At 56.1% G+C, this 12,744-nt stretch overlaps 1 protein-coding gene across 2 annotated transcripts in view; it reads right to left on the minus strand.

The window, feature by feature from the left end:
* The window catches only part of LOC138248944 (sodium/potassium-transporting ATPase subunit alpha-1), a 67,208-nt gene that overhangs the window by 28,635 nt on the left and 25,829 nt on the right, over positions 1-12,744 (minus strand). For both annotated transcript variants that reach the window (XM_069202973.1, XM_069202974.1), the window contains exons 2-3: positions 3,014-3,130; positions 2,349-2,408 (exon numbers count right to left, since the gene is read on the minus strand). In XM_069202973.1, coding sequence (XP_069059074.1) covers positions 2,349-2,408; positions 3,014-3,130 — 177 coding nt within the window. The remainder of the gene's footprint in view (positions 1-2,348; positions 2,409-3,013; positions 3,131-12,744) is intronic.

Consider the following 12,744-nt stretch of genomic DNA (forward strand, 5'->3'; position numbering starts at 1 on the left):
GTGTGCCTTCCTAATACCGAAGTGCAGTGGTACATGTCAATGTTTTGCAACCGAAATGCGGTCGCAAAACATGCAAATTTTACCACCAATTTCAAACTGGTGCTAACCCGTTCGCAAATGGAAAGGGGCCCTTGTGAATGTTCCATAGACCCACTGGCAACTGCAAGGGAAACTCAAGAGCTTCATACTTTTGAAATTGAGATTTCGCATGAAATCGCAGTTAGGAACTCTCAATTTGAAACTTTTATACATGCGGACCCCCCCTAGCGCCTAAACAAGGCTGAAATATAGCGACTTAAAGTCCCAGGAGCTGAAAACTATATGCTGGCTCTAGGAGAACGTGTGGAGTAAAGTACTGAAAGTTCTGTGCCCTTCCGCAGAGGACCCAAGAGCCCCCATGCCACAGCCGATGCACGACACTTGCACCATCACTGGGGCACTCCCTGCCTCGAACCAGCATTCTGCTAATACACAAGTGATCTAAACAGCCCCAGGCTCGCTCCGCCTTGAAGCGGACTGGGACGCAGGGTGCACATCCATCAATGTACCATCAGATACCACAGCTGGGATACACAGGGTGCACATCCATCAATGCACCATCAGATAACACAGCTGGGATACACAGGGTGCACATCCATCAATGCACCATCAGATAACATAGCTGCGATACACAGGGTGCACATCCATCAATGTACCATCAGATAACACAGCTGGGATACACAGGGTGCACATCCATCAATGCACCATCAGATAACATAGCTGCGATACACAGGGTGCACATCCATCAATGTACCATCAGATAACACAGCTGGGATACACAGGGTGCACATCCATCAATGTACCATCAGATAACACAGCTGGGATACACAGGGTGCACATCCATCAATGCACCATCAGATAACATAGCTGCGATACACAGGCTATTTCCATCAATGTACATATCAAATGCCCTGGCTGGGGGCCTGCACTGTGCAGATCTATCGATGCACATAGCAGATGACATGGCTTGGGTCAGGGGTGCACAGCACACGTCATTCTTCACTACACTGGGAGGACATTGCGGGGGTGGGCTTGCCGTGGATGAACTGTTCATATCCCTCACTGCAGACAGTAACCTGTGATGGTCTATACACCTCCCTCGCTGCAGACACTGGACGAGGATGGACTGTACACACCCCTCGCTGCAGACACTGGACGAGGATGGACTGCACACGTCCCTCGCTGCAGACACTGGACGAGGATGGACTGCACACGTCCCGCGCTGCAGACACTGGCTAGAGGATGGACTGCACACGTCCTGCGCTGCAGACACTGGCTAGAGGATGGACTGCACACGTCCCGCGCTGCAGACACTGGCTAGAGGATGGACTGCACACGTCCCGCGCTGCAGACAATGGCTAGAGGATGGACTGCACACGTCCCGCGCTGCAGACACTGGCTAGAGGATGGACTGCACACGTCCCGCGCTGCAGACACTGGCTAGAGGATGGACTGCACACGTCCCGCGCTGCAGACACTGGCTAGAGGATGGACTGCACACGTCCCGCGCTGCAGACACTGGCTAGAGGATGGACTGCACACGTCCCGCGCTGCAGACACTGGCTAGAGGATGGACTGCACACGTCCCGCGCTGCAGACACTGGCTAGAGGATGGACTGCACACGTCCCGCGCTGCAGACACTGGCTAGAGGATGGACTGCACACGTCCCGAACTGCACACACTGGCTAGAGGATGGACTGCACACGCCCCTCGCTGCACACACTGGCTAGAGGATGGACTGCACACGCCCCTCGCTGCACACACTGGCTAGAGGATGGACTGCACACGCCCCGCGCTGCAGACACTGGACGAGGATGGACTGCACACGTCCCGCGCTGCAGACACTGGACGAGGATGGACTGCACACGTCCCGCGCTGCAGACACTGGACGAGGATGGACTGCACACGTCCCGCGCTGCAGACACTGGACGAGGATGGACTGCACACGTCCCGCGCTGCAGACACTGGACGAGGATGGACTGCACACATCCCGTGCTGCAGACACTATGAGGGATGAACTGTACCATACCCCTCACTGCAGACACTAACCTGTTATGGATTGTACACATCCCTCACTGCAAACACTACGAGGGATGAACTGTACATTTCCCTCACTGCAGACACTGGCTGGGGGACAGACTGCACATATCCTTCACTGCTGATACTGGCTCCAGGGGGCGCGCAATACACCGCCACCGCCTCCAAGGGGGCATTGATAACCATATTAACTGGCGAAGGGCCGGTTACACTCCCATGCCTACATCAAATTATCACATTACAAGGACTAGAGACCGAACACTGGACTTACCCGGCTCAGGTCAGTGCCAAACTTCCGATGTAGCTCGTCCAGGCTTAGCTTGTGCTCTTCCTAAGGGAGGGAAAAAACAAAAATAAACAGGTTACAAATGGGAGATGGGCAGCACTACAGGGGCGCCCGCCTGGAATCCAACCAGAGAACATTCATTAGACTAGTGCCAGTGGTCAAGTTGGCACCCAGCGTCGTGGGTGACGAACAGAGCGTGCGGCGAGCTCTTAAGGCAAGGTGTCTGTTGGGGTTCAGGCTCTAACCAAGGGTCACTGGTACCCAATGCACTGCCTCCGCGGAGGCCAGGGCCTGGCACAGAGCCTATCAGGAAAATGTGCCCCAAAGCCAACGCCCCGCCCAGCCCAGCACCGCCCCTCCACCCCCCCAGGAAGCCAACACCCCGGTCCCCCCGCCCTGGTGGCACCCCCCCCCAAAAGCAGTTAAAGCCCAGGTGACCCCCCTCTGCCCCAAAAGCAGCCAAAGCACCGGTGGGGCCCCCCCCGCCCCCCCCCTAAAAAGCAGCCAAAGCCCCGGTGCGCCCCAAAAGCAGCCAACGCCCCGGTGCCCCCCCCAAAAGTCAAAGCCCCAGAGGAAGAGCCCATGCGCCCGACACCCCAAAGCACAGCTTTTATCACAGACCAGCAGGGAGGGCACAAGCTGGCACCTACCATCGTCACTTCCTTCTTCAGCTCGTCCATGTCCTTCTGCTTGGCCGCCTTCTTGCCCTTCCTGGTCTTGGCGGCATTTTCCGAGGTGGCCGCGGGCTCATACTTATCTCGTCCGGCCTGCGGGCAAAAAGGAAAAAAGAAATTACAAATCCCAGAAAGTAACTTTCTAAAGGTGCCTTGTGCCAGGCCTCGGGCACCTCGAAGCGCCCTCCATACATAAAAAGGATCAGCCGGGCAGCTTGTGGGGGCTGCGGGGAGGGCGGGCAGATAAGCGCCCGCAGCCTGGCACAGGCCCCGCCATACATGTCTCAAAGGACCGTCTGGCATGTCAAGCATCGCCCGCAGCACCCAGGCCTCGAGATCTGGGGCCACCCTGGAACCTCGAAGGGAGGGTCACAGGTGAACCCTCCAAGAAAGAACCGCACAAGAGCCCTAGAGTACACCCTCCGCCTGGTAACCCTTGATGCCCAGTGCCCACTGCTGCAAGGAACCCTGCGAGGAGGCAAGGCTCGCCTGCAGCACCCTGGCCTCGAGATCTAGGGCCAGGGGTGTGGAATTTATTAAAATATCTACTTGTCCAGGGGACAGGTTGCTTCTCAAATCTACTTGTCCTGTAAAAAGATCTACTTGTCCCTTTGGTGCCATGTAGTGTGGCGACAAATTATGGCAGCAATTAATAGCCTCTCTGATTATGCCAGGGCTACTACCATAGTAGGGCTTGAATACTTGGAGTTTCAATCCCTACTGTAGCAATTTCCTTATTTTGCCACCTTTCTGCAGATCTGCATACTGGGGCTGGAGGAAGCAGTAAGCAATAGTTCCAGGGCTGGAATGCCTTTGAGTCTGCAAACCTACTAACCTGCATATTTTAAAGATTTTTACCAGCTTCTCTCTAATATTTTCCCATAATAAGAAAGGTTGGACATTTACTCCTGACAATGGCAGAATTAGAACTTCTTCCAGGGTTGGGAAGAAAGTGGCTGGAGGGAAAATGAACTTGCAAATGCTCAATAGATTTTCACATGAGCAAATCTACAGATCGTATTTACCCACGCTAAAATACAGTTCACAAATATTTTATTGGGGTACGACATATACCATGGGTGCACTTTTGTGACTTTCTTTAAGAATTTGGGGCCACAAGTAGGTAGGTTCAGATTTGTGACCTGCAAATTGCGAGTTGCAAATCCGAATGTAGGATGGTGTCCTTGACACCATCTGTGATTCGCAAGGGCTTTGCAAATGCCCACATCATGAATAATCATGAGGTGGGTCGCAATTTGCGACCCCCTCACTAATGGTGGCCTGCTGGAGACAGCAGACCACCATGTCTGTGACTGCTTTTCAATAAAGCAGTTTTTTTTGTTTTGTTTTTGTAATGCAGCCCGTTTTCCTTAAAGGAAAACGAGATGCATAACAAAAACGAAAAATGAAACGTTTTCGTTTCATTTTTTCAGAGCAGGCAGTGGTCCACAGGACCACTGCCTGCTCTAAAAAAATGTTTACAGTGACATTCACAATGGGGAAGGGGTCCCATTGGGACCCTTTCCCTTTTGCGAAAGTGTTAGCACCCATTTGAAATGGGTGCAAACTGCGATTGGTTTGCGCCCGCGGTCACAAAACAATCCTACATTGCACTGCGAGTTGCAATTAGGAAGGGAACACCCCTTACTAATTGCGAGTCGCAAACCCGTTTTGTGATTCGGTAACCAGGTTACTGAATCGCAAAACTGGGTTTGTGCATCGCAATGTGCTTTTTGCACGTCGCAAACAGCGAAAGTCGCTGTTTGCGACATGCAAAAAGCTACCTACATGTGGGTCTTGGTCCCTAATTAGGTCTGGTGTTAACAAAGACATTTTGTTTTTATTAAACTTCTATTTCTCTCTCTTTCGGCTGGCTTTACTGTGAGTGATCGCATTCTGCTCTTCCACAAGGAGCATATTGGCACACAAAGTAGTTTTGTTCAGTGTCAGGAACTACAGTGGCAATCAGTGACGTAACGAAACTGGAGGGTGCCCCTTTGCAAAGAACATGGAGGAGCACCCTCTCCAGACTCACTCAGGGCAGGTGCTGTGCTGACGGGGCCCCCTGGAGGGCGGCTGCGGGGCCTTTGTTATGCTGCTGGTGGCAGCGTGTGCTTTAAGAGTTCAAAAACCTTTTGGGGGGGTTTTGCCAATGTTTGCTACAATGTTGAGGGCCTGGTAGCTCCCACAACAATAAAGTGTTACAAAAGCCATGTCAAAACAAGACACGCATTGATGAAACTAAAAGACTTATAAAAATATGTCAGATCAGTTGGCTTTGTCAGTGTTTGTTTATTTTCATGCTTCCCATAATCGTGTTGAAAATGGTTACACTGATTTTCCATTAGAAATATTTTTGGGAAATACTAGCATGCATCAACACATTTTACTAAATGACACTTCATTTGCATATAATCAGAGAGCATTCTGGGAGCATTATACTTAGCCTCTTAGCCTAAACTTTTCAAACATGTGTGTACACGTTTTTTTTTTTTGTACTGGAACCAACGTCAGTAGTGAAGTGTGACCTCAAAACATTTATTTACAGCATGCACCCTAATAATGAAGGCTTTCAAATAATGAACTATAAATACAAGTTCGAACAGCATTATCTTTTGGAAACACATTACCTCAACTGCAGAGAGTTCAACTCTCTGTAAACAGGCAGCCAATGGGTTTGTGCTGCAGGGGGTTGGGCCTACTTGTCCCAAGGACAAAGGAAACATAAAAACTTGTTGCCCTTGACCCCAAACAAGATGTCCTGGGCGTGGGGCGATAGGAATTCCACATCCCTGCCCTTAGGGCCACCCTGGAACCTCGAAGGGAGGGTCACAGGTGAACCCTCCACAAGCAACAACCGCACAAGAGCCCTAGAGTACACCCTCCTCCTGGTAACCCTTGACGCCCGGTGCCCACTGCTGCAAGGAGGCAAGGCTCGCCTGCAGCACCCTGGCCTCGAGATCCGGAGACCCCATGGAGACAGGGCCCTGGGCCACCCTGGAACCTCGAAGGGAGGGTCACAGGTGAACCCTCCAAGAAAGAACCGCACAAGAGCCCCAGAGTACACCCTCCTCCTGGTAACCCATGACGCCCAGTGCCCACTGCTGCCAGGAGGCAAGGCTCGCCTGCAGCACCCGGTCCTCGAGATCTGGGGCCACCCTGGAACCTCGAAGTGAGGGTCACAGGTGAACCCTCCCCAAGCAACAACCGCACAAGAGCCCTAGAGTACACCCTCCGCCTGGTAACCCTTGATGCCCAGTGCCCACTGCTGCAAGGAACCCTGCGAGAAGGCAAGGCTCGCCTGCAGCACCCGGGCCTCGAGATCTAGGGCCACCCTGGAACCTCGAAGGGAGGGTCACAGGTGAACCCTCCCCAAGCAACAACCGCACATGAGCCCTAGAGTACACCCTCCTCCTGGTAACCCTTGATGCCCAGTGCCCACTGCTGCGAGGAGGCAAGGCTCGCCTGCAGCACCCTGGCCTCGAGATCCGGAGAGCTGATGAAGACAGGGCCCTGGGCCACCCTGGAACCTCGAAGGGAGGGTCACAGGTGAACCCTCCAAGAAAGAACCGCACAAGAGCCCCAGAGTACACCCTCCGCCTGGTAACCCTTGATGCCCAGTGCCCACTGCTGCCAGGAGGCAAGGCTCGCCTGCAGCACCCTGGCCTCGAGATCCGGAGACCCCATGGAGACAGGGCACTGGGCCACCCTGGTACCTCGAAGGGAGGGTCACAGGTGAACCCTCCAAGAAAGAACCGCACATGAGCCCTAGAGTACACCCTCCGCCTGGTAACCCTTGATGCCCAGTGCCCACTGCTGCAAGGAACCCTGCGAGGAGGCAAGGCTCGCCTGCAGCACCCTGGCCTCGAGATCCGGAAACCCCATGGAGACAGGGCCCTGGGCCACCCTGGAACCTCGAAGGGAGGGTCACAGGTGAACCCTCCCCAAGCAACAACCGCACAAGAACCCCAGAGTACACCCTCCTCCTGGTAACCCTTGACGCCCAGTGCCCACTGCTGCCAGGAGGCAAGGCTCGCCTGCAGCACCCGGGCCTCGAGATCCGGAGAGCTGATGGAGACAGGGCCCTGGGCCACCCTGGAACCTCGAAGGGAGGGTCACAGGTGAACCCTCCAAGAAAGAACCGCACAAGAGCCCCAGAGTACACCCTCCTCCTGGTAACCCATGACGCCCAGTGCCCACTGCTGCCAGGAGGCAAGGCTCGCCTGCAGCACCCGGGCCTCGAGATCTGGGGCCACCCTGGAACCTCGAAGTGAGGGTCACAGGTGAACCCTCCCCAAGCAACAACCGCACAAGAGCCCTAGAGTACACCCTCCGCCTGGTAACCCTTGATGCCCAGTGCCCACTGCTGCAAGGAACCCTGCGAGGAGGCAAGGCTCGCCTGCAGCACCCGGGCCTCGAGATCTAGGGCCACCCTGGAACCTCGAAGGGAGGGTCACAGGTGAACCCTCCCCAAGCAACAACCGCACATGAGCCCTAGAGTACACCCTCCTCCTGGTAACCCTTGATGCCCAGTGCCCACTGCTGCGAGGAGGCAAGGCTCGCCTGCAGCACCCTGGCCTCGAGATCCGGAGAGCTGATGGAGACAGGGCCCTGGGCCACCCTGGAACCTCGAAGGGAGGGTCACAGGTGAACCCTCCAAGAAACAACCGCACATGAGCCCTAGAGTACACCCTCCGCCTGGTAACCCTCGATGCCCAGTGCCCACTGCTGCCAGGAGGCAAGGCTCGCCTGCAGCACCCTGGCCTCGAGATCCGGAGACCCCATGGAGACAGGGCACTGGGCCACCCTGGTACCTCGAAGGGAGGGTCACAGGTGAACCCTCCAAGAAAGAACCGCACAAGAGCCCTAGAGTACACCCTCCGCCTGGTAACCCTTGATGCCCAGTGCCCACTGCTGCGAGGAGGCAAGGCTCGCCTGCAGAACCCTGGCCTCGAGATCCGGAGACCCCATGGAGACAGGGCACTGGGCCACCCTGGTACCTCGAAGGGAGGGTCACAGGTGAACCCTCCAAGAAAGAACCGCACATGAGCCCTAGAGTACACCCTCCGCCTGGTAACCCTTGACGCCCAGTGCCCACTGCTGCCAGGAGGCAAGGCTCGCCTGCAGCACCCTGGCCTCGAGATCCGGAGACCCCATGGAGACAGGGCACTGGGCCACCCTGGTACCTCGAAGGGAGGGTCACAGGTGAACCCTCCCCAAGCAACAACCGCACAAGAGCCCTAGAGTACACCCTCCGCCTGGTAACCCTTGATGCCCAGTGCCCACTGCTGCAAGGAACCCTGCGAGGAGGCAAGGCTCGCCTGCAGCACCCTGGCCTCGAGATCCGGAGACCCCATGGAGACAGGGCCCTGGGCCACCCTGGAACCTCGAAGGGAGGGTCACAGGTGAACCCTCCCCAAGCAACAACCGCACAAGAACCCCAGAGTACACCCTCCTCCTGGTAACCCTTGACGCCCAGTGCCCACTGCTGCCAGGAGGCAAGGCTCGCCTGCAGCACCCGGGCCTCGAGATCCGGAGAGCTGATGGAGACAGGGCCCTGGGCCACCCTGGAACCTCGAAGGGAGGGTCACAGGTGAACCCTCCAAGAAAGAACCGCACAAGAGCCCCAGAGTACACCCTCCTCCTGGTAACCCATGACGCCCAGTGCCCACTGCTGCCAGGAGGCAAGGCTCGCCTGCAGCACCCGGGCCTCGAGATCTGGGGCCACCCTGGAACCTCGAAGTGAGGGTCACAGGTGAACCCTCCCCAAGCAACAACCGCACAAGAGCCCTAGAGTACACCCTCCGCCTGGTAACCCTTGATGCCCAGTGCCCACTGCTGCAAGGAACCCTGCGAGGAGGCAAGGCTCGCCTGCAGCACCCGGGCCTCGAGATCTAGGGCCACCCTGGAACCTCGAAGGGAGGGTCACAGGTGAACCCTCCCCAAGCAACAACCGCACATGAGCCCTAGAGTACACCCTCCTCCTGGTAACCCTTGATGCCCAGTGCCCACTGCTGCGAGGAGGCAAGGCTCGCCTGCAGCACCCTGGCCTCGAGATCCGGAGAGCTGATGGAGACAGGGCCCTGGGCCACCCTGGAACCTCGAAGGGAGGGTCACAGGTGAACCCTCCAAGAAACAACCGCACATGAGCCCTAGAGTACACCCTCCGCCTGGTAACCCTTGATGCCCAGTGCCCACTGCTGCGAGGAGGCAAGGCTCGCCTGCAGCACCCTGGCCTCGAGATCCGCAGACCCCATGGAGACAGGGCCCTGGGCCACCCTGGTACCTCGAAGGGAGGGTCACAGGTGAACCCTCCCCAAGCAACAACCGCACAAGAGCCCTAGAGTACACCCTCCGCCTGGTAACCCTTGATGCCCAGTGCCCACTGCTGCAAGGAACCCTGCGAGGAGGCAAGGCTCGCCTGCAGCACCCTGGCCTCGAGATCCGGAGACCCCATGGAGACAGGGCCCTGGGCCACCCTGGAACCTCGAAGGGAGGGTCACAGGTGAACCCTCCAAGAAAGAACCGCACAAGAGCCCCAGAGTACACCCTCCGCCTGGTAACCCATGACGCCCAGTGCCCACTGCTGCGAGGAGGCAAGGCTCGCCTGCAGAACCCTGGCCTCGAGATCCGGAGACCCCATGGAGACAGGGCCCTGGGCCACCCTGGTACCTCGAAGGGAGGGTCACAGGTGAACCCTCCCCAAGCAACAACCGCACATGAGCCCTAGAGTACACCCTCCGCCTGGTAACCCTTGATGCCCAGTGCCCACTGCTGCCAGGAGGCAAGGCTCGGGCACCCCTCCCACCACAGAAGGCTGGTCAGACACCAAGGGCCGGGCACATGTAATTTCACAGAGCACCGGAATGTACAGAGGCTCGGTCCTCCCAGGAGGAGGCTGCTGAAGCTGAGAGCAGAGCATGTTACACCACGGGGACCCGGAGGCAGGCGCCCCCCATCCCCCCTTTAAAGGCAGGGCTTGGAACATCGTGGGCCGAGTGCGTGTTTCACACATCCCTGGGATGCAGCGAGGCTCGGGGCTCCGCAGGACACCATCACAGCTCCTGGAATGTAAGGCTCACCCCCCCTTACAAGCAGTGGGCTCAAACATTACATGCTAAGCTAAGCACATGTTATTACACAAACTCCTGCAACGCAGCCAGGCTCGGGCCCCCCTCACAAAGGAGGCCACTGACACATTACATGCTAAGCACATGTTATTACACAAACTCCTGCAACGCAGCCAGGCTCGGGTCCCCTCACAAAGGAGGCCACTGAACATTACATGCTAAGCACGTTATTACACAAACTCCTGCAACGCAGCCAGGCACGGGTCCCCCTCACAAAGGAGGCCACTGACATTACATGCTAAGCACATGTTATTACACAAACTCCTGCAACGCAGCCAGGCTCGGGTCCCCCTCACAAAGGAGGCCACTGAACATTACATGCTAAGCACATGTTATTACAGAAACTCCTGCAACGCAGCCAGGCTCGGGTCCCCCTCACAAAGGAGGCCACTGAACATTACATGCTAAGCACGTTATTACACAAACTCCTAGAACGCAGCCAGGCTCGGGTCCCCCTCACAAAGGAGGCCACTGAACATTACATGCTAAGCACATGTTATTACACAAACTCCTGCAACGCAGCCAGGCTCGGGTCCCCCTCACAAAGGAGGCCACTGAACATTACATGCTAAGCACATGTTATTACACAAACTCCTGCAACGCAGCCAGGCTCGGGTCCCCCTCACAAAGGAGGCCACTGACACATTACATGCTAAGCACGTTATTACACAAACTCCTGCAACGCAGCCAGGCTCGGGTCCCCCTCACAAAGGAGGCCACTGAACATTACATGCTAAGCACATGTTATTACACAAACTCCTGCAACGCAGCCAGGCTCGGGTCCCCCTCACAAAGGAGGCCACTGACACATTACATGCTAAGCACATGTTATTACACAAACTCCTGCAACGCAGCCAGGCTCGGGTCCCCCTCACAAAGGAGGCCACTGAACATTACATGCTAAGCACATGTTATTACACAAACTCCTGCAACGCAGCCAGGCTCGGGTCCCCCTCACAAAGGAGGCCACTGAACATTACATGCTAAGCACGTTATTACACAAACTCCTGCAACGCAGCCAGGCTCAGGTCCCCCTCACAAAGGAGGCCACTGAACATTACATGCTAAGCACATGTTATTACACAAACTCCTGCAACGCAGCCAGGCTCGGGCCCCCCTCACAAAGGAGGCCACTGAACATTACATGCTAAGCACGTTATTACACAAACTCCTAGAACGCAGCCAGGCTCGGGTCCCCCTCACAAAGGAGGCCACTGAACATTACATGCTAAGCACATGTTATTACACAAACTCCTGCAACGCAGCCAGGCTCGGGTCCCCCTCACAAAGGAGGCCACTGAACATTACATGCTAAGCACATGTTATTACACAAACTCCTGCAACGCAGCCAGGCTCGGGTACCCCTCACAAAGGAGGCCACTGAACATTACATGCTAAGCACATGTTATTACACAAACTCCTGCAACGCAGCCAGGCTCAGGTCCCCCTCACAAAGGAGGCCACTGACACATTACATGCTAAGAACATGTTATTACAAAAACTCCTAGAACGCAGCCAGGCTAGAGTCCTCCTAAAGGAGGCCACTGAAACATTACATGCTAGGCACATGTTATTCCACAAACTCATGGAACGCAGCAAGGCTCGGGCCTCCCCTCTAAAGGAGGCCACTGAAACACTACATGCAAAGCACATGTTCTTACTCAAACTCCTGCAATGCAGCGAGGCCCAGGCCTCCCCTCTAAAGGAGGCTGTTGACGGCATGCATGGGTTCATGTATGATAAACACACCTCAGTAGAGCAGCCAGGCTCGAGCCTCGCCTCCCCAAGCAGGCCGTGAAACACCACAGACCCCAATACTCTGTTCTTGGAATGCACGAGGGTGTTCCCAGACTCGAGGCACACAACGCCTAGAAGGCGGACAGGACCTGGGGGCTTTGAAGTGCCCTTGGCATGACGCTTCTCACCATGTGATAACAGACTGTCTCTGCGCCCACGGCAGCTGCCCCAGCCCCTGCAGCACTGTGCATCCTGCTGGTTTAAGGGACCACTTCCCTGCTGAGTTTGAAACCTGGAACCCCCCGTAGCGCCTTCACCAAGAGCCCCTTCCAAAACCACACCTACCACCCAGCCTTGGGCACCTAATGCTGCTGGTCTGTGTTAGATGGGCAGTGAACCATTCCGACAGCATCAGCATGAAGTACCCGGGTACTACCCCCCAAACCAATAAACTAGCATTACCCTAGAGCCACTGTCCCAATCCTGTGGTGTGTTCTAGCAGTGCCACGGTCTCAACCCCACTCGCTTGTGCTATCCTAGTGCCACTGTCCCAACCTCGCTGGCGTGCGCTACCCTAGTGCCACTGTCCCAGCCCCACCCGCCTGCACTACCCTAGTGCCACTGACCCAACCACGCTATCTTGCGCTACCCTAGTGCCACTGTCCCAAACCCACCAGCCTGTGCTACCCTAGTGCCACTGTCTCAACCCTACCAGCCTGCACTACCCTAGTGCCACTGTCCCAACCCTACCAGCCTGCACTACCCTAGTGCCACTCAACCCCACTCGCTTGCACTACCCTAGTGCCACTGTCCCAACCCCACACGCCTGCACTACCCTAG

Source organism: Pleurodeles waltl, chromosome 8, assembly GCF_031143425.1.
Source record: "Pleurodeles waltl isolate 20211129_DDA chromosome 8, aPleWal1.hap1.20221129, whole genome shotgun sequence".
NCBI classification, from domain to species: Eukaryota; Metazoa; Chordata; class Amphibia; order Caudata; family Salamandridae; genus Pleurodeles; species Pleurodeles waltl.